The sequence below is a fragment of the Mobula birostris genome, chromosome 7, assembly GCF_030028105.1.
Source record: "Mobula birostris isolate sMobBir1 chromosome 7, sMobBir1.hap1, whole genome shotgun sequence".
Taxonomy (NCBI): Eukaryota; Metazoa; Chordata; class Chondrichthyes; order Myliobatiformes; family Myliobatidae; genus Mobula; species Mobula birostris.
The window spans coordinates 57,945,768-57,970,204 of NC_092376.1; the positions used below are offsets into that span (position 1 = coordinate 57,945,768).

The 24,437-nt window shown below is 40.5% G+C and overlaps 1 protein-coding gene across 3 annotated transcripts in view; it reads right to left on the reverse strand.

Moving 5' to 3' along the window:
* Positions 1–20,982, reverse strand: part of LOC140200230 (transmembrane protein 182-like) — a 124,428-nt gene extending 103,446 nt beyond the window's left edge. The window contains exon 1 of one of the 3 annotated variants that reach the window (XM_072263241.1): positions 20,489–20,981. In XM_072263241.1, coding sequence (XP_072119342.1) covers positions 20,489–20,644 — 156 coding nt within the window. In that variant the 5' untranslated portion in view covers positions 20,645–20,981. Of the gene's footprint in view, positions 1–20,484 lie in introns of all 3 variants that reach the window. The other 2 variants (XM_072263239.1, XM_072263240.1) reach the window with 2 other exon arrangements.
* Positions 20,983–24,437: the final 3,455 nt, after the last annotated feature.

The following is a 24,437-nucleotide window of genomic DNA, read 5'->3' on the forward strand; positions in this document are numbered from 1 at the left end:
CAGATGCATATTCCAGTCAAAAGTAAGGACAGTAAGTGTGGGGAGAGCCAGCCTTGGATAACTAAGGAAATAAAAGATAGTGTCAAATTAAAAGCTCATGTGTACAAAGACGCAAAGAGTAGTGGGAGACTGGAGGATTGAAAAAACTTTAAAAAGCAACAAAGAAGAACTAAACAAGAAATAAGGAAAGGGAAGATAGAGTATGAAAATAAATTGGCATAAAATATAAAAGCAGATAGCAAAAGTTTTTATAAATATATAAAGCGGAAGAGGGTGGATAAAGTTAACATAGGTCCCTTGGAAGACGAGAAAGAGAAATTGATATTGGGTGATAAGGAAATGGCTGAGGCATTGAACAACTATTTTGTGTCGGACTTCATGGTGGAGGACACGTCTAATATGCCAAAGAATGATGTTATGGACGAAATGGGAGGTGAGGACCTCGATAAAACCACTCTCACTAAAGAGATAGTGATGAGCAAACTGGAGGGCCTGAAGGTAGATAAGTCCCCTGGTCCCGATGGGTTGCATCCCAGGGTGCTGAGGGAATTGGCGGAGGTTATAGTAGACGCATTGGTTATTATTTACCAAAATTCTCTAGACTCTGGGCAGGTCCCAGCAGATTGGAAGACAGCAAATGTCACGCCACTTTTTAAAAAAGGATGTAGTCAAAAGACGGGCAACTATAGGCCAATTAGCTTAACATCCATAGCTGGGAAAATGCTTGAAGCTGTCATTCAGGAAGAAATAGTGAAATATTTTGAAAGGAGTGGTTCCATTAGACAGAAGCAGCATAGATTCAGAAAGGGCAGGTCCTGTTGGACAAACTTACTGGAGTTCTTTGAGGACATAACGAGTGCAGCAGATAGAGGGGAACAGGTAGATGTTGTATACTTGGATTTCCAGAAGGCATTCGATCAGGTGCCACACAAGAGACTTATAAATAAGATACGGCTGCATGGAGTTGGAGGAAGTGTATTGGCATGGATAGTGGATTGGTTAGCCAATAGAAGGCAGAGTGTCGGTATAAATGGGTGTTTCTCCGGTTGGCAGTCAGTGGTGAGTGGAGTGCTGCAGGGGTCAGTGCTGGGCCTGCAGCTGTTTACCATTTACATTGATGATTTGGAAGAGAGGACTCAGTGTAGGTTGCAAAATTTGCTGATGGCACTAAACTGAGTGGAAAAGCAAATTGTACAGAGGGTGTGGAGAGTCTGCAGAGGGATATAGATAGGTTAAGTGAGTGGGCCAAGGTCTGGCAGATGGAATGCAACATTGGTAAATGCGAGATCATCCACTTTGGAAGGAATAATAGAAGAGCAGATTATTATTTAAATGGTGAAAGATTGCAGCATGCAGCTGTGCAGAGGGACTTGGGAGTGCTTGTGCATGAATCGCAAAAAGTTGGCTTGCAGGTACAACAGGTTATTAAGAAGGCAAACAGAATGTTGGCCTTCATCGTTAGGGATTGAATTCAAGAGCAAGGAGGTCATGCTGCAACTATACAGGGTACTGGTGCAGCCGCATCTGGGAGTACTGTGTGCAGTTCTGGTCTCCATACTTGAGGAAGGATATACTGGCTTTGGAGGCAGTGCAGAGAAGGTTCACCAGGTTGATTCCAGAGATGAAGGGGTTAACCTATGAGGAGAGATTGAGTTGCCTGGGACTATACTCTCTGGAATTCAGAAGAATGAGAGAGGATCTTATAAAAACATACAAAATTTTGAAAGGGATAGATAAGACAGAGGTAGGAAAGTTGTTTCCATTGGTAGGTGAGACTAGAACTAGGGGACATTGCCTCAAGGTTCAGGGGAGAAGATTTAGGATGGAGATGAGGAGAAATTGTTTTCCCAAGGAGTGGTGAATCTGTGGAATTCTCTGCCCAGGGAAGCAGTTGAGGCTTCTTCACTAAATATATTTAAGATACAGTTAGATAGATTTTTACATAATAGGGGAATTAAAGGTTATGGGGAAAAGGCAGGTAGATGGTGCTGAGTTTATGGACAGATCAGCTATGATCTTATTGAATTGCAGGGCAGGCTTGAATGGCCGGATGGCCTACTCCTGCTCCTATTTCTTATGTTCCTATGTATAGGAAGGTTAACACTGTTGACCCAGCAAATAAGGCCACTATAATCAATTATTGGCCACAGGAAGAAATTGAACTGAACTTGCTTAAAGAGTAGAAATGAATATTGTATTCAAGCACCCAGATGCTGCTGTGGCAGAGGACTAGGTCACAACTGGCTACACCAAAAGTGCTGGGAAGTGTGAGACATGTTTGGGGTGGCACAGTGGAGCCACTGCACCAGAGATTCAGCTTCATTCCTGACCTCTGGCACTGTCTCCATGGAGTTTGCACATTCTCCCTCTCACTCTGTGGGCTTCATCCAAGTGATCCAGTTTCACCCACATTCCTAAAATGGTAAGAAGTTTAATTAGGCACTGCAGATTGTCCCAGATATGGAGGTGAGCCATAGATTCTGGAGGGGGGGGGGTATGTGAATGTGGGGAAAATTAATCAAAACTAATCATGGGATTGATGTCGGATTTGTGTAAATGGTGGGCCAGAGGGCCCATTTCTGCCCTTTTTCTGTCAATGAGCTCTGTGACCTACGATCTGGATGGAAGAATGAAAGGAAAACCTACTGTACATAATAGTTGATAGGGTCTGAGAATTATGATAACTGTGGTAATTTCTGAGGATGGAGACACATGCAAGTGATCTGATTCGTTTGCAGCCTAAAAATAACACCAGGCTAAAGGTATTATTCACCCTTCCAACCCCTGCATTTACCCCACTCAAAAACGGGGTGTCATTGGTAGAAAGGCTAGAAAGGGCTACTCCTTGCTGTATTGCTAAATGTTCGTGTTCAGTATACACCATGAAAGACCGAACAGAAAATTCAGAGCTCGAATGGAAGATAAGACAAAGTAAGTGGCACAAAGGATGCTAATATGAAGTAAAAGGCATTGATGAAATGATACACAGAGAAAACAAAGGAGATAGGAAATTGGAATACTGATATCATTATGAAAATTCTTAAAATTTTTCAATATTTCCAATTATTGTACGGTGCCAGGTTAAAGGATGAAATGCAATTTCTTTTGCTTAAATTGAACTTCACTGAAATAACTTACAAAAAAGGATCTAGTGCTTTCCTGACATTTATAACAAATAAACTCTTCTCGGACTTCCAGCCAGGTACAGGTATCGATTTTAACCAATGTTTTAATGACGAACTATGCCATCTTCATCAGGGATGATGTCTAGGCATGTCTAGTCAGGTTGTATATATACATACCCCCATCGTTCACCTTTCCTGCATTTGCAATGGCTATAGGATTGACTTTGATAGTACCGTGCCAATAGCTTTTGGGACTGCCTGGTGAAGGAAGCCAATGAAATAAGACTGGAGAATAAGAATTTTAACAAAGACGAAGGTCTTGATCTAAGTAAAAACTGGAATTTGATTGCAAACAAAGTGAGACAGCAGACACATGACTGGTTGAGGACTAACCAACTAGGAGGCACTGACAGTATATATAAAGCAGAACTCTTTTTATTTCAGGAAGTTAATGCAAATCTTCAGGAAATAAAAGTAAAAACAACAAAAACGAGAGGTAAAGAAGAAAATTTGCTCCTGAATGCATACATTACAATTAGAAGTAATATCCATTTCTGGACTGGATTCCAAACTGGGGTATTATCAGACAACCAAGCTATAGAGTGATATGGGTTTCTGAAAGGCCTGGCACTCCGAAGTATTTAATTCACTGAGAATATTCTATTTATTTTAGATGAAATGTGCATTTTATTCTTTGCTTTTAATTAACTATTAGATGCAACTTAAATTAAAATTTCAGACACAGAAGTAGTATAGGTAAACTACAGAAGAAAGCTGACCAATAATAACATTGAACCAGAATATTATGTGATGACTATTACCTGTGAATTTGTTCTTATGTATCTGTGTAATTTAGTTAAAAGGAGCATAATGATGTCTAAAGAATTTGTATCATGATGTAAATTGAGTGATAAAAATGATATCTACTCCAGTTAAACACTTACAGATTAACAATTGGTTCTTAATCAAATTCACACTGAGCAGTACATAACACGAAAAAAACTGTAGACAATAGTAAGATCCATGGCATTATTTACAAACAAGGTAATTATGATTACTTCATATAATTTAAATGCCAAGCCCAGGACTCTTTATAAAATATAGCCCTTTCAAAATAGACATGGCTTTGGAAAAAAAAACACTTCCAAAATGTATCATCTAATACTCTGTATTCTGCTTCACTTGCCATTCTCCAGCTAAATAAACATCCCATTACTTTTGTTAACTTATTGATCCAGTCTGTCTTGGTGCTAAGCAACAGCAAGGCTTACTCCTTTTTCATAACAAAGCTGCATTTAACAAGGCTTGTGTTTTGAATTTTAACAGACCAGGCACTCTACTGAAGCAGGAAACTTGATTTCTCCGAACTAACAGGACTGCTGTGACTAAGAATGAAAAAACAATTCCACTTGTAGAGATTGAACTATTGTGGTAATAGTGGTTTTATTATCCTATTAATTTCCTAGCTTCTACAACAGCTAAGCCAAGTGTACACACAGTTGTCAGGCGGGGAGGGGTGATAGTGATCCAGGATAGTAAGATGCCAGAGCCGATATACTTTGGTTGTCAGAAGAACATAAAAATCAAGTGCAGAATAGACCACCTGGCCCTTTATGAAGACTATCCTACCTCAGTACCATTTCCCCCCAATATTTCCCATCCCAATCTCTTTAATATCCTGAAGTCGATTGCTCTCAGCTATAAATGATTCTGTCAATGAGCAGCCACAGTCACTGGTAGACAACTCCAAAATTCACCACCTGTGTGGCCTCTTCTCAACCCTAAGTAGCATATAATTTAACTGAGATTGTGACCCCTGGTTATAGGTTCCATAGCAGAGAAAAAAATTCTCTCTGCATCCCCCACCCACACTAATTCAAACCCTGGTATCAGTGAGATCACCCTCATTTCCCTAAACTCAGGAAAATAAGACCTTGAATTCTCAGGTTTTTTTTTATCATATACAGCGAACCCACCAAATCTGGAACCAGTCCACTGAATCTTTATTGCACTCCCTCCATGACAGGTATGTCAATTTTTAAGTGAGGAGTCAAAATATTTTGGAACATGCTGATCAAGACTCTATATATCCACAATAAGTTATCTTTATACTTGTACTCAAACCTATAAAAAAAATGAGTTAACATTTGTCTTCCTAAATGCATGCTGCACTAGCATCTTAGCTTTCAGTGACCTTTTGACATCAGAATCTGCTTTTCCGTTCCACATTATATTTTACCTGCCACATTATTGTCCTCCCACTCAGCTTGCCAATTGCCCCTTGAATCCTTTTGAAATTGTCCTCCCTGACTACAATGTTATTATCATCAACTAACTTCAAAATTTGACAATATGGTCATTCTTCCCTAAAACCCCCTTAAGGTTAACATCATTAATCAATCCATTCTCGTTATGCATTTTCCTAGTTGTTTCTCAACATATCAATCTGGAAAACCATTCCCAAACATCCAACTATGTTACCAAAATTTAACCTGTCCTGTCTATATGTTGAATAAATTCAAAGGTTCAAAGGTTCATTTTATTGTCAAAGTATACATATACAATACAACTCTGATATTTATCTTCTCCAGATAGCCATTAAATACAGAAAGACCATGGATGTTGATGATAGAAAGGACATCAACTCTCCCTGCAGCACGAAAATGAAAAGAAACACTGCATCATTATTATTTCATAACTTCTAATTTCCTGATTTTGCGAGCTCCAATATTGCAACTATTGTTTGATGCCCATAAATAACTCACTCCAGTGTCTTCTTCCCTTTGCTGTTATTAGATTCATTCACATAAGCTGATATAATTCTGTCACGATGATCAGCCCTGTCTCACTACTCTGCTGGTTCCAACAATTAATAGCAAGTCCCTACCTCTTTATCATTTTTCCCAACCATCCAAAGTGTCAAAAACTCTTGAGCATTCAGCTCCCAGTTTTGGTCACTATGTCACCACCTTTCATAATAATGACTAGATCATAGCTTCTTAGTTCTAGTTTAGCTATTGATTCATCCAAATTGTTGTAAGTACTCAAACACAAGGAATTCTGCAGATGCTGGAAATTGAAGCAACACACATGACGAAGGGTCTCGGCCCGGAACGTTAACTGTACCTCTTCCCAGAGATGCTGCCTGGCCTGCTGCGTTCACCGGCAACTTTGATGTTGAAAATACTGTGTGCTTTTAAATATTATCTTAAATTTTGCTCTTAATATTTGCCCATATTTTAACCCAATCTGCCACTCATTTTTTGAGCCATTTAATGATAGACTTGAACAGCATAGAAACAGGCTATTCGGCCCATCATGTTTATGATTACCATCATGCCTACCTGTACTAATACTACTTGACTACATGAATTCCTTCTTCCTTTATTCTCTACTCTTCCAGTTGCCGACTGGCAACTCATTTGAAAAAAAACAACTAGTAAATTCACCCAGATTATATCATTCACCTAAACTATGCCAGCTCCTAGCAAAACAAAGCCAACAGTCTTATTCCCTCTTACGTTTCATTCTAACTTATTCTTTTTCACATGAACATCTTCAGCCCTCCCCCGATTTTCCTACTATCTATCTACACTGGGGAAAATTTACAGTGGGAATGTAACCTACCGACCTGCATGAATGTAACCTACCAACCTGCAAGTCTTTGGGACGTAGAAAGAAACTGGAGCAACCACAGGGAAACCATACAACCACAGGTGGAACCTGCAGACTCCGCACAAACAGCAACAAGGGTCAGAAAGGATTCTGAGCCATTGGAACTGCGAGGCAGCAATCCTGCTAGATGTACCTCTACATCACCCCTTTTAACAGTAGCTTGCTCACTTTAATTCAGCTGAGCAAGTCCTGTGTCTCAGGACCCTCACTGCACTCTTGTAAGAAGCCATCAGTCCAAACAGGAAAATTTGAAGGTGAACATGATGGAACCCACCTGCCCATTCCTAGTTTGTATCGTGTTACTCCTTTTCTCCCCATTGGGTTTTAAGCTGTGGGTCACCAATTCCCCAGACATTCTATCCCTGAGTTCTTACACCTTGCAGATGCACCACAGTAACTCCAGATGCCAGTCTTGCTCCAAAACCCAAAGTCCAAGCTGCTGCAACTGGAGATTCTTTCTGCTCACAACTAGGTCACTGGGCTACCATTGGGTCTCACACCATTTCACAGGGCATAAGATGTGGCATAAGACACTTACTCTCTGAGTTGATGCCAGCTCCCAGCAAAACAAACCCATTAATTTTATTCTTCCCACTACTTCCTTGCAACTTATTCTTTCTGACCTGCACATCACCTCCCTCTGCAATTCTCCTGTTTTATGTTTACAATAGGAGTAATATACAGCAAGGGGTTAGCCTACCAGTAGGTCTGAAGAGAGAAATTTAAAGGAGATCTGAGGGAAAAGTTGTTTTACACAGTGGGTTGTGAATCTCTGGAACGAGGTGCCAGAGGAAAATACAATTACACCATTTAAAGGATATTCAGACAGGTAATTAGATAGGAAAGGTGTAGAAGAATACAGGCCTAATCCAGGCAAATTGTATTAGCACAGATAGGCATTGCAATCAGCAATCAGTGAGCCAAAAGGCCTGTTTCTCTGAGATGTATAATTATGATTCTAGTTAAATATAAAAGCTTTCAAATACCATTGTGACTTGCTGCTGGCCAAGAGCTGCGGAAATAAATGACTAGAAAACACAACTTTTCCCAAAACCGGATGCTTAAGAATCAGCACGTATTAATACCATGAAATTGCTTTCTCAGAATCTTGTGCTTTTTCTTCTTAATGAGCTCCAAGACATATTTCAGGAAAATGGCTGAGATCCAATTGGTGATAGAAAGTATGCTGACATGTTTTCTGGTCTGTTGTTGGTTACTGTTTCACACAGTGCTGATGAGTGAGACTAACCAAGAATTACGACAACTTTTATTACTGAGTAAATATAACTGAGGGAGTCCACAGATTAACATTGAAAGGGGGTGTCATGCCAAAAGTAAGAAACAATAGAAATGACGCAAACAAGAGGAAATCTGCAGAAATGATCAAGCTATGTCCTGTTTAGTGGCTTGATTTTATCAGAAGGGTTTCACAGAATTAACTGAAGGAATTCTGAAGCACAACCGCATTTCTCTGAAAGCCAAATCACAGAAAATGAGTCATGTGGGATCAGCAGAATCCACATTCAGAGGGAATTAAGCACTGGAAAAATGGGAGACACAGAGAAGGATACTATTATATTTTTTAACTCTAAAAGATTAAGATTAAGCTAATCAATGGAAAAATATGGGGAGACCAGCAGAATATGTATTCTTCATTTTTTACTTAAAACAAGGTGCACAGTAATGATGTAGTGATGTAATGAAGTATGCACTCACATACTTTTACATAAAAAACATAATTATTTAAACAACAAAGAATGCCTAATTAAACAAGAAATTCATAATAATACTCAAATATTACTTAAATATTAAATACACTACACTCCTCCCTGCTTAGCTAAAAACAACTATATAGAATGCATCTCAACTTATATAAATATGAATATACTATATAATACAGCTACAATATCAATATCCACAGCATAGTAAATTTTTAATTATCTTATTTAGCCCTAAAAACTTAATTGCTGTGGAGGACTTCTTATTCTTGTAGAATAATGTCTTTCCTGGCAATGCTGTTACTCTGCTTGGCAGGAGAGACTTGCAGCTGTGAAACAATCTGAGGTTCTGGGACCTCTTCCATGGTGGTTGTAGGAGTTGGCTCTGGGACTGCAGGAAGTGGTTCTGACAGAAAGAATCCCTTTCTTCTCAAACAATTTACTCTGTTCTCCCCCACTGATTGATGTGCCATCTCCAGATGGCATCAGACACAATCTCCACTGCGTAGCAGAATGGTCCAGTTCTGTCCTTAATTTATCCAAGTGCCCACTTGTGATCATCTCTATAGTCCCTCACCAGGACTGCCTGCCCAGGAGTGAAACATCGACCATCCTTGTTTCATTGAAACCCTCAATTTGATTCAACTGATTGTCCTGCATACTCCTTCTGAGGTTGGGTTAGAGGAGATCCAAACATGAGCACAAGGGATGAACCAGAAACAGCATAGCTGGTGAGTTGTTGGTTGTTGAGTGTGCTGCATTGTGATATGAAAAGAGGGATTTGGTAAGGTTTGACTCAGTGTCAGTGAAGTGTGTTCTGCTGACATTGCTCACAGTGTGTTCATTAGACTCTGGACAAAACTTTCCAGCAAACCATTTGTAGCTGGGTGGTACGGTGCTGGGTGGTATACCTTGTTCCATTCATTCCCAGGAATGACTGACACTGTTCTGCAATAAGCTGTGGTCCACTGCCTTTGACTAAGTGTTCTGGAACACCAGTCCTTGGGAAGAGGCTTCTCAACACATCAACAGTGCGTGAGGCTGTAGTGGAAACTACTGAGAACACTTCTGGCCATTTTGTAACTGCATCCACTACTACCCAGAAATTCGTGTCCATGAATGGTCCAGCAAAATCCACATGAATCCACTGCCAGGGCACTGTAGACCTGAGACACTGTGTGGTATTTTCTTGTTTCCCTCTGGATCAGTTCTGTTGCGATAGGGAAACTCAATCTGAGTTAAGGAGAATACATCAAAAGGAGCTCTCTCTTTTGTAGACTCTTCAGGTATTTCCTGAAATGGGAAATTCATCAGCATTTCTAAGATTGGTCATCCTCTTGAATTCAATCATGTAACCAAGAAACAGAGCCCATCTTTGTATCTATGCGGCTGCTGTTAGTGGAACACCCTTCTGAGGGCTGAAAGTGGACACTAGTGGTCGATGATCAATAATGAGGGTAAACTCTCTCCCATACAAGGACTGTTTGAAATGTTTTATACACCAAAACAGACTCAAAGCCTCTCTGTTAATCTGTGTGTAATGTTTCTCTCTAGCGGTAAGGGAATATGATGCAAAGACAATGGTGGTTCACTTCCTTCACAAGTAACATGTGAACATCACTACCACTGTATCATAAGGCAAGGCATCACAGGCAAGCTTCACTGGACAATGTGGATCATAATGTCTGAGTACAGTGTCTGACGTCACCATTTCCTTTACATTTTGGAAAGCCACCTCACTCTACTTTCTTCATTGCCATTTTTTCCTAATCTGTAGTAATGAGTTCAAAGGGTGGAGCACAGTAGACAGGTTTGGCAGGAACCTGTTATAGTATTTGACAAATCGTATTCCAATCTGGTGAAGCACAGAGATGACTTGCTGAAACAAAACTATTAACTACTTTATTAATCATACTTTTTCTTGCAAACGATCACTGCAATCAATACTCTGTAGATTCCCTTTTGAAGTGAGCTTTTGAACCTGCCTGTACGACCCAGCATTTTTGCGGTGTGAACTGAAGTCTCAAAGGTGCAGGGTGATTGTGGCATGGTGGAATCAGGCCAAATCAAGACAGTGAGGCCAGGGCCCAAGACCAAGAAATTAGCCTATGTTTGGCCATTGTTGGAGCGGACTTGGAGGCGATTCAGAACAGCAGAACTGAGGCGAGGCAGAGTCGATGCACCAGGACCCAGACCCGAGAGTGAGGAACAACCTGCTATTTGGCTGATTTGAGCACAGGCCAGATTGGATAGGTTGGCCGAATTGAGGCAGCGGTGCCCAGGCCCGAGAGAAAACCAAAGCAGCATGCCCCAGGTCCAAAAGTAAGGAACTCTCCGAGATCTGGCTGATTTAACTGTGAACATGAGGAATTCTGCCATGATTGAAAAGGTTAGAGTGTAGGGCCGAAAGAGAGGGATGTTCAGCCTGCTGCTCCGTGAGGTTTATTAATTTCTGCACTGAACAGAGGCTGTGGTCTGCAACTAATAGGCTCCAGGACTGGCTGCAGTGATGACTGGTTTTATGGACTCACTTTCATGAACATCAGTTCTTTATGTTCTTTGCTTACTTATATTGTCTGCATGATTTGTCTTCTTTACTGCACATTGGGTGTTTAACGGTCGTCTTTATAATGTGTTCTATTGAGTTTCTTTGTTTTGTGGCTGCCTGTTAGGGGACAAAGCTCAAGGTTGTATATAGTGTACATACTTTGATAATAGACGTAAAGTTTGAACTTTTAGAAGGACTGGTACTGTGACACATCCTTTGGACTTGGGGCATCCATCACTGCTTGAATTTCCTCAGTATACTTGTGTAACCCTTGTGTGTTAATGGTGTGACTACAGTAAGTGACACTTGATTTAAAGAATTCACATTTGTTGCATCATGCTCTGAGACCATAAGCTTTTTAACACTGTCTTGAGATTTGAGAGGTGTTTTTTGTCATGCTTACCGGTAACAATGATATCATCCAGGTAACACTGAGCGCTTGAGCAGCCTTGCAACACCTGGTCCAGAGCGTCCTGCCAGAGTGCAGGTGCAGATGCTACTCCAAAAATAGCTTCTACTGCGATAAAGTCCTTTGTGGGTGTTTATGGTGAGAAACACTTAGGTCTCTTCTTCCATCTCCATCTATATGTAGGTCTCAGCTAAGTGCACTTTGCTGAAGTGCTTTCCTCCAGAAAGTTTTGCAAAAATATCCTCTATCCTAGGCAAAGGGTATTGATCTACTTTCAGTGCTGGGCTGATGGTGACATTAAAATCACCAGAGATTCTAAGAGACCCATTCTTCCTGGTTATTGGGACCATTGGCAATGCCCAAAAGCTCCGCTCAACCTTGGAAAGAATTCTTTCAGCCTCCATGCGATCTAGTTCACTGGTTACCTTAGCATGGATGTTATAAGGAACCAGACAGGCTTTATAAAATTTAGATGTGACACTTTCATTTATCACAAGTTTACCTTTGATATGTTTGAGTTTTCCAATGCAATCCTTGAACACTGCTGTGACATTATCCAATACCTTTCTTAACTTGCTTTCAGTTGATTTTATTGCAGGGATATGGCTGCAAATGGTGGATGGATCTCTAATCTAGTTGTCTCAGCCAATCACTCCCCACAACATGGGCCCTCTTGTTTGTACCACATAAAGCCCAATGTGCCTTTTTGTTTGTTGTATTTCACTGTTATGAATGTTGTTCCCACAGAAGTTATCATTTCTCAAATATAAATTCTTAGTTGGACATCTGCAGGCTGCAGTTCAGTGTCTTTGAAATGCTGTTCAAAGTAATTTTGTGGAATGACTGAAAAGCCAAGCCAGTGTCTAATTCCATTTCAATTAATCTGCCATTCATTTCTGGTGTAAGCCATATTACATACCTCTTGTTAGGTTTCACATTGTAAATTTCAAGGCTACGCAGACCTGTGTCACCCTCATCTTTATCATACTTTTCATCAATAGCATGCAGATCAATTTCCTTTATGAAACTGCAACAGCTCTTTTATCTCAATCACTTCCCTGTGCAGTCCATTTATTTTTGTCTGCTTGACATGGTCCTTATATAGACAATAGACAATAGGTGCAGAAGTAGGCAATTTGTCCCTTCGAGCCAGCACCGCCAGTCACTGTGATCATGGTTGATCATCCACAATCAGTACCCTGTTCCTACCTTCTTCCCATATCCCTTGACTCCGCTATCTTTAAGAGCTCTATCTAATTCTTTCTTGAAAGAATAAAAAAAAAGGCCTCCACTGCCTTCTTAGGCAGAGCATTCCACAGATCCACAACCCTCTGTGTGAAAAAGTTTTTCCTCAATTCCGTTCTAAATTGTCTACCCCTTATTCTTAAACTGTGGCCTCTGGTTCTGGAATCCAATCTTTCAACATTCCCGCCATGCCCGGAATTAACCAATTAACCCAGTGAACCTACGCTGCACTCCCTCCATAGCAAGAATATCCTTCCTCAAATTTGGAGGCCAAAACTGCACACAATACTCCAGGTGGGGTCTCACCAGGGCATTGTACAACTGCGGAAGGACCTCTTTGCTCCTATACTCAACTCCCCTTGTTATGAAGGCCAACATGCCATTAGCTTTCTTCACAGTTTGCTGTACCTGTATGCTTACTTTCAGTGACTGATGAACAAGGACACCTGGATCTCATTGTACTTCCCCTTTTCCTAACTTGATACCATTCAGATAGTAATCTGCCTTCCTGTTCTTGCCACCAAAGTGGATAACCTCACATTTATTCACATTAAACTGCATCTGCCATGCATCTGCCCACTCACCCAACCTGTCCAAGTCACCCTGTATTCTCATAACATCCTCCTCACATTTCACACATTCCATATATGTCCTACTTTGTTGCATTTTCTTCAAGTTTCATCTTTAAACGTGCATTGGTCTGGTGTATATGAGCCACAACATTAACACAATTTGTTCAACCAGGTGGGTTTATGTGTAGATGCCGCAATTTTGTTCACACTCACTTTCATTCTTAACTGCAACTTAATTGCATCTCTGTCAGTTGTTTCCATTGATACTGCTGTTTGAAGTCCTTTTTAAAGTTGTGCTTCAGTTAGAAGCCATTTTTGAATGCTTTCTTGTAAGATTATACTTTATACTTTATACTTCATTGTCGCCAAACAATTGATACTAGAATATACAATCATCATAGCGATATTTGATTCTGTGCTTCACGCTCCCTGGAGTACAAATCAATAGTAAATATTAAAAATTTAAATTATAAATCACAAATAGAAAACAGAAAAGGGAAAGTAAAGTGGTGCAAAAAAAACGAGATTCCATAAAGTAACTGATTCTCTCAATGCATCATTAAGTCCATCACTGAACTGAGAATGCTCAAACAATCCCTTCAATTCAGCCACATATGCTGAAATAGTCCCCCTTTCCTTTTGATTTCACTTATGAATCTTAAAGCATTCTGTAATCAGCAATGGTTTTGGATCTAAATGCTCAAGCATTACTTTCACGATATCAGCAAAACTCATTTCATCTAGTTTCGTTGGAGCAGTTAAACTTCTAAGCAAACTCTATGCTTTTCCAACTACTACACTCAGCAAAACTAACAGTCACTTTGCATTGACTCTTTCATTTGCTTCAAAATATTTTACTTTACTGTCGCCAAACAATTGATACTAGAGCATGCAATTATCACAGCAATAATTGATTCTGCACTTCGCGCTCCTTGGATTACAAATCGATAGTAAATATTAAAATTTTTAATTATAAACCATAAATAGAAAATAGAAAAGGGAAAGTAATGTAGTACAAAAAAAAAACCGAGAGGCAGGTCCGGTATTTGGAGGGTACGGCCCAGATCCAGGTCAGGATCCATCCAGCAGTCTTATCACAATTGGAAAGAAGCTATTCCCAAATCTGGCTGTACGAGTCTTCAAGCTCTTGAGTCATCTCCCCGAGGGAAGAGGGATGAAAAGTGTATTGGCTGGGTGGGTCGTGTCCTTGATTATCCCGGCAGCACTGCTCTGACAGCATGCGGTGTAAAGTGAGTCCAAGGATGGAAGATTGGTTTGTGTGATGTGCTGCGCGGTGTTCACGATCTTCTGCAGCTTCTTCCGGTCTTGGACAGGACAACTTTCATATCAGGTTGTGATGCGCCCTAGAAGAATGCTTTCTACGGTGCATCTATAAAAATTAGTGAAGGTTTTAGGGAACAGGCCAAATTTCTTTCTCAGGAAGTAAAGGTGCTGGTGGGCCTTCTTGGCAGTGGACTCCGCTTGGTTGGACCAAGTCAGGTCATTTGTGATATTGACCCCGAGGAACTTAAAGCTTTTGACCTGTTGCACTTGCGCACCACTGATGTAAATTGGGTCATGCGGTCCGCTACTCCTTCTGAAGTCAACAACCAATTCCTTCGTCTTGTTGATGTTGAGGGATAGGTTGGTGCATGCCTTTGCACCATGCCACCAGGTTAATTTCCTCTCTGTACTCAAACTCATCATTTCTCGAGATATAGCCTTCAATTGTTGTGTCATCAGCAAACTTACATATTGAGTTTGATGGAAACTTGGCTACACAATCATGGGTGTACACTGAGTACAGCAGGGGGCTGAGTACACAGCCTTGTGGGGCACCAGTGCTCAGAGTGATTGTAGAGGAGAGCTTGTCCCCTATTTTTACAACCTGGGTCCTGTCTGTGAGGAAGTTGAAGACCCAGCTGCAGATCTGGTGCTAAGGCCCAGGTTCCAGAGCTTCGAAATCAGTTTATTTGGAATGATGGTATTAAAGGCAGAGCTGGAGTCAATGAAAAGGAGCCTTACATAAGCGTCTTTATTCTCCAGGTGTTCCTAAGGAGGAATGTAGGGCCAGAGAAATACTGCTTAATATGCTCAATATTCAATATCCGGTTAACTCTTGTCAATCCAATGTGTCTATCTTTCCAATGTGGCCAACCATTTCTGCTTGCTTTTGCTTTCTTTATTATTATTATTATCACCTGGTACTCACTGTTTATGAACCCATGAACATGTCCGTTTTATGTCTTTTTTTTACTTGACTGACTCAGTCCCTTCCTGAAGTAGAATGTGCTGCACCTTTATTTTAAATCCAACGTCCCACTGCACTTTTTAAAAAACGTAAATAGCTTCAACAGCAGGCAGTTGTCTCAGGTTCATTTCAGACTTCCTTGAAAGAAACTCACAGGGAGACCAGGAGAATGTGTACACTTTGTTTTTTCACTTTATATGAGATGTGCACTTATTAAGTGGAGACTTAATGCCAGTGATATACCTGTACATATAAACCACAATGCATTATTTAAACAAAGAATACCTAATCAAACAATATATTTTACAATATTACTCCAATGTTACTGAAATATTAAATATACTTTAGGTAGGACCACAGCTGGTTGAGAAACAGGAGCAGAACCATGGTAACACTTGGGGGGGGAAGGGGGTCAGAGGCATGAATGGGCCAGACAATGAGGGCAGAGCTGTGATTGAGCCAAGCAAAAAAAAGTTAGCTACAGCTATACTAAGAGAAGGATCAGAGTGATATTTGTGCTGAGGGCAAAGGGGCCGAGTCATGGGTGTACCAAGAAAGAGAAGGAGAGCAATGGTAAAGCTAAGAGGGAAGGATCAGAGCTTTGTCTGGGCTGAGAGGAGAGATAAAGAGCCCCATCTTGGCTGAGGTTGGGGAAAAAGAACTTGCTTGAGAGAGAAAAGGGCAGGAGACAGAAGAAATGGATTACAGTTGGATTTATTCAACATTCCATGCTCAAGGCAAGGTACTGCTGGCAATTTATTGATAAAATATCAACTGTGTTCTGCAGGTACCTATATTACCCAGTTCATGCTACCTAGTTTCTTAAACCTACCTAACTCATCTGGCACTTTATAGGTTAACATACTATCCCTTTCTCTCTCTTCTGCCAATGAACAGGTTCTTTTGAAATATGTAGACAAATGAGATTCCTATCTTCAGAGGTACAAAAATATGAAACTCAATCCAGGGCTAGAATCAGGCTGTTTGCTTTAAGTGTTGCTTTGTTTCTTCTTCACTTTGTTTCGTCTCCAATTGAAAATTTGCTAAGTTGGAAAAAGAAAATACACATCCCATTAAGCTTTTGATCATTATAACTGGCTTGTTGTGGTATCAGTTACAATTGCAAGTAATGCTAAGCCATGTGTGTTGTTATGCACACACTCCCACATTGTTAAATTAACAATAAGACAATTATCACAAATTAAGTAACAATAAAACAACAAACACCACCAAAAACTGTCATAGAAATCATTCAGCATCCTTTCATCCAGGGAAAGAAGGAAAGAGAAGAGGAAAGAACAAGAGACTCTAGAGGGAAAGATACAGAGAATCAGAAAAAGATACTGTACCTCAGAAACAGTTTCTTGTAACAACATGATAAGAGGCATAGATCAAGTGGACAACCAGAGACTTGTTCTTAGGGTGAAAATGGTTAATACCAGGGGGCATAAGTATATGCAAATTGAAAGAAAGTATAGATAGAATGTGAGATGGAAGTTTTTTTTACACAGAATAGTGAGTGCATGAAATGCCCTGCCAGAGGTCTGGTTAAAGGCAGATACATTAAACATAGATGATAGAAAAATATCGGGCTATGTATGAGAGAAGGGCTAGGCTAATCTTAGAGTAGGTTAAAAGGTGGGCTGAAAGCTTTGTACTATGTTAAAATGTTCTGTGTTCAATGTTCTAATACTTTTAAAGCTACAGTAATAATTGTATCTGTTAAAAGTAGATAACAAATTTATTAAAGTCAATTATCAATGATTAAGATACACTCAGTGGCCACTTTATGTATATTTTGATCTTTTGCTGCAGTATTTTCATCCACTTCAAGGTTTGATGTGATGTGCATTCAGAGATGTTCTTCTGCACACCACTGTTGTAACATGTGGTCATTTGAGTTAGTGTCACCTTTCTGTCAGCTTGAAGCAATCTGGCCATTTTCCTCTGACCTCTCTCACTAGCAAGGTATTTTGCCAACAGAACAGATGCTCACTGGATTTTTTTTTGTTTTTCATACCATTCTCTGTAAAGATCTGGAAACAGTTGCGCATGAAAATCCCAGCGGATCAAGAGTTTCTGAGATACTCAAACCACCCTCTCTGGCACCAACCACTATTTAATGGTCAAAGTCATTTAAATCACATTTCTTCCCTCATTCTGATGTTTGAGCTGAACAACTGAACTTCTTGACCATACCTGCATTGTTTTATATATTGGTTGATTAAATATTTGCATTATCGAGCAGGTGTACCGGTGTATCTAATAAAGTGGCACTGAGTGTATATCAAGTGAATATCATTTCAATTAGACTGCAGAGTGCAACTCCTAACTTTCAATGACGAGTTTTCATCATTGCTTCATGCTGTGCTATCTTCTTCAGTATCAGCTGATTCAATATCATACTGTCATTTGCTTGTTTCTGGAAAAGCAGGACAACTTAGTCAGTATCTTCCAGACTATTGTATTTAAACTCACATATGCAACAACTAAAATGGCACTTTCTTTTCTTAAAATGCAATTTATTCTAAATAGATGAAAGATTGTCTAACACATAATTTTATGAGCTCTAATGTTTTGAGAAAACTCTGAATAAAGAAAGCTCAAATTTATGAATATACATTCTCAATACAGAAGCTTGTCTAGAGTATCTAACATAGCTAATCACTCCCCTAAAGTTGGCTTTATTAACTTGACACTCTTGTTTCTGTTATTATCATTTGCCTTCTTCTTCATCATCTTCATTTTCTTCACCCTCTTCAGCAGTTCCTCAGCTTCCAGGACAACTTTCTCCCAATCCACTTCTGTGCATCAATTCTTTTATTGTGGAGTGGGTCTTAGTACACCAGCTTCCAGATGTATTTAATGGAGTTTAAATGGTTCTGACAAGCAGGACCAAGAGGGCCAAAGACCAGATCAGCCTCTTCTCACAAACGAGAGAAAATCTGCAGATGTTGGAAATCCAAGCAACACACACAAAATGCTGGAGGAAGTCAGCAGGCCAGGCAGCATCTATGGAAAAGAGAACAGTTCTGCTGAATGGTCTTGGCCCAAAACATTAACTGTACTCTTTTCCATAGATACTGCCAGGCCTGCTGAGATCTCCCAGCATTTTGTGTGTATTACCAGGCATTCTACACAGATGTAGCATACAGTCACGTGGACACATATACATAGATGCATAATTACGTGTGTATGCACGCTTATACACACACACACACAATCCATGTGGGCCAGCATAGCTACACTCTGAAATATCAGCATTACGTATATCCATTCATAAACAAGGGTGTATGGTTACTACATTGGAAAGTTACTTCTTTTGTAGGCAGAGCTCTTAAAACTGACACAAGTATCAAGTTTTAAACTATGGACTCAAGTTATCTTTATCTTGGTCACAAGTGTAACTTAACACTGAAGTGGACATGGGTTGCTCAAAATAATTTTGTATCTACATTTGGCTTCCAAATATCTTTGCACTTTGTTTGCAATGCCATTATGTCTTACTGCATTTAAATGGAAGATATCAGAATTTCCAGATCTTGATTTGGCAGGCGTTAACAGGACAATGTCAAAAGAAGTTAATCTATTTGAAACAGGGTATTTTTTAGCTCAGTCTAAGACAGTCTCAACTTATTCTGGTATGAAGCAGTCATGTCCCTGTTTATCTGATAAATCTGTTGTCTAACTGTTATTCATTAACTAATCTCCAACAGTAAACCTGAATGCATCTTTATGACTGGCATTTGAAGGTTTTTTTTCTCGTTCCTAAACATTATACAGACATATCCGTGATAAAGAATTCTCCTTTTAAAGCTCATTAGCAACTTTTTCCTCATTCCTTTCAGTAGTAAGAGATGGGCTCTCTGCAGATAGAGGATCATAGAGTTCTGTATATAAACCTGTTTAATTTCTTCTCCTACCTTCAATAGGTAAATTTAATGTCAGAGAAATGTATACAATATACATCCTGAAATTATTTTTTCTTTACAAACATCCATGAAAACAGAGTGCCCCAAAGAATGAATGAATTAAATGTTAGAACCCCAAAGCCCCCCCAACTCCTTCCATGCATAAGCAGCAGCAAAGCAACGACCCCCCTGAAGCACCTTCAATTACTCCAAAAGACTGAGGTTTAGTAAAATACTGAAAGGCTTTTATTCGCTGTACAATTCGATCTCCACAGTGAGTGTCTGCCCCCGGACTGAGGGGGAGGGGCAAGACGAACACCTTTATACAGGACTCTGTGGGAGGAGCCACAGGGGTAGTCAGCAGAGGGTTGTGTCCAGACAGGTAACCGAGTTACAACATATATACATGGTTTACCACACCCCCTCCAGCAAAAAAAGCATCTAAACCCTCCACCCTTCTTGGCCAATAGCAGACTCATCCTTCCATTTGCAAGTCACTTAACTCATCAACACTTCAACATTCTCACATTTCTAAAATATTCTGAATTTCAGCTGCATTATTCCTACCCAGTCATTGAGTGCACCCTTCCCCCTCCCCTCCCACCATCGCCCCCCTCCCCTCTCACCATCGCCCCCCTCCCCTCTCACCACCGCACCCCACCCGGTCCTTTGAGGGGCAATAGACGGAGACTAACAGATTATCGATGAAAATCTGTGTCTGGCGTCTCGGTTACTTGAGAATGAAATACTGACAGACCATCTTTGATAACCTGATGCTTAAGAGTTGCTTGCAGCAGAGAGTATGTGATGCAACTGGAAACTCGCGCCCAGCAGCGATCAACTCCGATTTACAGAAACTTCTTACAACAATTTCACGTGCTCTGCACTCAGTGACAGTAAACAAGTGCCCGTTTCCATTTCATTTAAATTCCAAATCTCTTACAATTAATAATGATCAATCCACACTTTGCATTTAACCTCTCTTCCTCACAATCTGTGTGCTTTGATTACAAATTGAGCTGTAACTCACAAACCTGCCTGAACTCCGGTTTTGTGCCATTTTTTGGCAGGGCACAGGTTTCGGTCGCGAGCAGCCAGCAGTTGGTGCAGAAAGTCAACAGGGAAAAAACTATCCCCAGGGTACTGAGCGACCTAGCGACGGCTATCACTTTTGAACTGGAATTTTTCATGACTTCCCGAAGAAAGCGAGCAGCAGCCTCCGCTCCGTCTTGCTGTCAGTGAAGAGTCTGGATGAGTCTTTGCCCAGCACTGCGAGTTTTCGATTAACATTAAATCTGAAGATTGATGAACTACATGGGGCGCTGGTGAGGGGTGGGGGTGGCGTCGTGTCGGTCTTCAGCCTATTAATAATTAGAGATGCAAAGTGCTGAGCTTACGTTAGCCGATCTTAAAGGTTGTAAGCACGAGAAATTCTGCAGATGCTGGAAATCCAAAGCTCCGCACACAGAATGCTAGGTCAAGCAGCATCTGTGTACAGGAATAAACAGTGGACGTTTTTGAAAGGCATTTCTGTATCGCAAGATCAGGAGGGAGAATCCTTCAGTAACAACATACACAAACATTCCCATTGTGGGAATCTTGGGAGGCGATACAGTATGTTGCAATTGGGATTGCTTTTGCAATCACTTTTATGTTACTTGTTTCTGCTCTCATACACTGAGTAAAGTGCTCCTGTCGCTCCAGCCGACCCGTCCGTACATACTCCATCACAGAACTTCACAGGTTATGGCTGCAAGCTGCCGAAGATCGCAGACCCTTTGACCAGCTGCCCATGTTGATTACCTGTGGCTGTGTTTTTTTAATAAATCAGAGCACAAAATTGCAGATGCTTGGAATTTGAAAAAAAAATACGCTGGAAAATTCCAGCAGAATGGGCAGCTTTAGCAAACAAGTGCCAATATTTTCAAACAATAACAGCTTGGCAAGTCATTGCCAAACTTGCTTGTTGAATTTTTATTATCATCATTAACACCTCATCTGCAACACTAAGGGTCCCAACACACTTGACCACGATTACACTACCAGAAGGCATCTGGAGTGTTTGGCCAAGTACTGAAAACCTGTGCTGATCAACTGGCCAGATGGTTTACTGATATCTTTGACATCACACTTCATCTGTTTGAGGTGCCCACGCTTCGAGCAGGCTTTAGTTATATTGGTAAACTAAGAAGGAAATGGTAACGTTTCCCAATACCATGATCCAGTAGCACTTCCATCCACAGTGATAAATTGCTTTGTGATGTGGGTGATGAAACATATCAACTCCTGCCTGAGGAGCAATTTGTATCTTTTGGAAAACAATATGTATCATTTGTTATGAAACACTGCTTACTAAGTAAGCAAATGTAGTTCCGCTATTTAAGAAAGGAAGGAGGCAGCAAAAAGAAAATTACAGACCTATTAGTCTGACATCGGTAGTTGGAAAGATATTGGAGTCAATCCTCAAGTCAATGTTATGAAATACCTCGAGGTGCATGACAAGATAGGCCGAAGCCAGCATGGTTTGATGAAGGGAAGATCCTGCCTTACCAACCTATTGCAATTTTTTGAGGTAATCTCGAATAAGATTGACAAGGGAGAGGCTGTGGATGTTGTGTATTTGGATTTTCAAAAGGCCTTCGATAAGGTGCCGCATATGAGGCTGCTTAATAAGATGAGAGCCCAAGGAATTATAAGAAAGATATTGAAATGGGTGGAGCATTGGCTGATAGGCAGAAAGCAAAGGGTGGGAGTAAAGGGATCCTATTCTGATTGGTTGCTGGTTACTAGTGGTGTTCTGCAGGGGTCGGTGTTGGGGCCGCTTCTTTTTATGATGTATATCGATGACTTGGATTATGGATTAAATGGTTTTGTGGCTAAATTTGCGGATGACACCAAGATAGGTGGAGGAGCAGGAAATGTTGAAGAAATGGAAAGGTTGCAGAGAGACTTAGTCAGTTTAGGAGAGTGGGCAAAGAAATGGCAGATGAGATACAACATTGACAAATGTACGGTTGTACATTTCAGAAGAAGAAATAATCGGGCAGATTATTATTTAGATGGGGAGAAAATTCAAAAATCCAAAGTGCAAAGGGACTTGGGGGTCCTTGTGCAGGATACCCTAAAGGTTAACCACCAAGTTGGATTGGCGGTAAGGAAAGCGAATGCTATGTTGGCATTCATTTCAAGAGGAATAGTGTATAAGAGTAAGGAGGTGTTGATGAGGCTCTATGGGGCATTAGTGAGACCTCATTTGGAATACTGTGTGCAGTTTTGGGCCCCCTACCTTAGAAAGGATGCACTGATGTTGGAGAGAGTTCAGAGAAGATTTACAAGGATGATTCCTGGAATGCAGGGGCTAGCATATGAGGAGCATTTGTCAGCTCTTGGATTGTATTCATTAGAGTATAGAAGAATGAGAGGGGATCTCATAGAAACATTTCGAATGTTGAAAGGGTTGGACAGAGTAGATGTGGAAAGGTTGTTTCCCTTAGTGGGTGAGTCCAGGACAAGAGGCCATAGTCTTAGAATTAGAGGGTACCCAGTTAAAACAGAGATGAGGAGAATTTTTTTTAGCCAGAGGGCCGTGGACTTGTGGAATTGGTTGCCACATACAGCTGTGGAGGCCCAATCATTGAGGGTGTTTAAGGAGGAGATTGACAGGTATCTAATTAGTCAGGGTATCAAGGGATATGGGGAAAAAGCCGGAAATTGGAACTAGATGGGTGAATAGTTTAGTTCATGGGGGAGCTGTGGAGCAGACTCGATGGGCTGAATGGCCTACTTCTGCTCCTTTGTCTTGTGATCTTGTGAAGTGTTTACTAGGCACTAAGTGTTTACTATGTATTAAGTGTTTATTAATTGTATTGATTTACTGGGTACACATTGTATTTTCTACGGTATTTACTATGTAACCATTGACTTATTAGCTAGAATGTAACCTGTGTACTATTGGCTCATTAGAATGTAACCAAGTAAAAAGATAACGGTGGCAGATAGGATGATGAAACATGCGGCAGTTTGTTAATGACAGGCTAACTAAGAGATAGCTGTGGCCAGGGATGAGAAAACACATGGCCCAGAATGTAAACCAGGACATGATTAAATTAAGGGGTAAAAACAATAGTGGCAAGTCAGGAGCTGGTATATTGATGATATGCAACTGTAGACTGATGGGATATGCTAATGCAGCTAAGCCAGAAGAGTGCTATAAAAAATGCTATGTACAAAGATCAGTGGGCACTCAGCAACTAGCTCACTGACTGTCTCAGATTTGATTTGCAAATTAAAGCTTAAAACTTCTAGAAGAATCTTCTGCGCCTCCTGGTCATTTGTGAGACACAAGAAACCACGACATATTCACTCCAATATACCTACTATTACAACAGGTCACAGCAAATGCTATTTTATTGGCACTTCGTTCAACCCTGGAAAAATGTGGACAGTAAATTTAAAAAAAACATTATGGGAATCTCCAAGTAGTAGCCAAGATCTGCGGTTGAGATTGCAAAGGGAGCTGGAAAAGGCATGTAATAAGTGTAATGACACAATTGTATTGGGGCTTCCATATGCAAGAGGATGGGGAAAATCAGGTTGGTGTTGGATCACAAGAGAGAGAATTTGTTCAATGCCTATGAGATGGCTTTTTAGAGCAGCTTGTGCTGGACCTACTCAGGGAAAGGCTATCTTAGACCGGATGCTGTGTAATAACCCAGATCTTATCAGGGAGTTTAATGTAAAGAAACCCTTAGGAGACAATGATCTTAATATGATTAAATTCATACTGCAATTTGAGAGGGAGAAGTTTAAGTTACATGTATCAGTATTGCAATGGAATAAAGGAAATTACAGAGGCATGAGAGAAAGGCTTGCCCAGGTGGATTGGAGGAGGATACTAGTGGGGATGACGGTACAGCAGAGGTGGCTGAAGTTTCTGAAAATAGTTCACAAGATGCAGGATAGATTTGTCCCACAGAAGGAGTC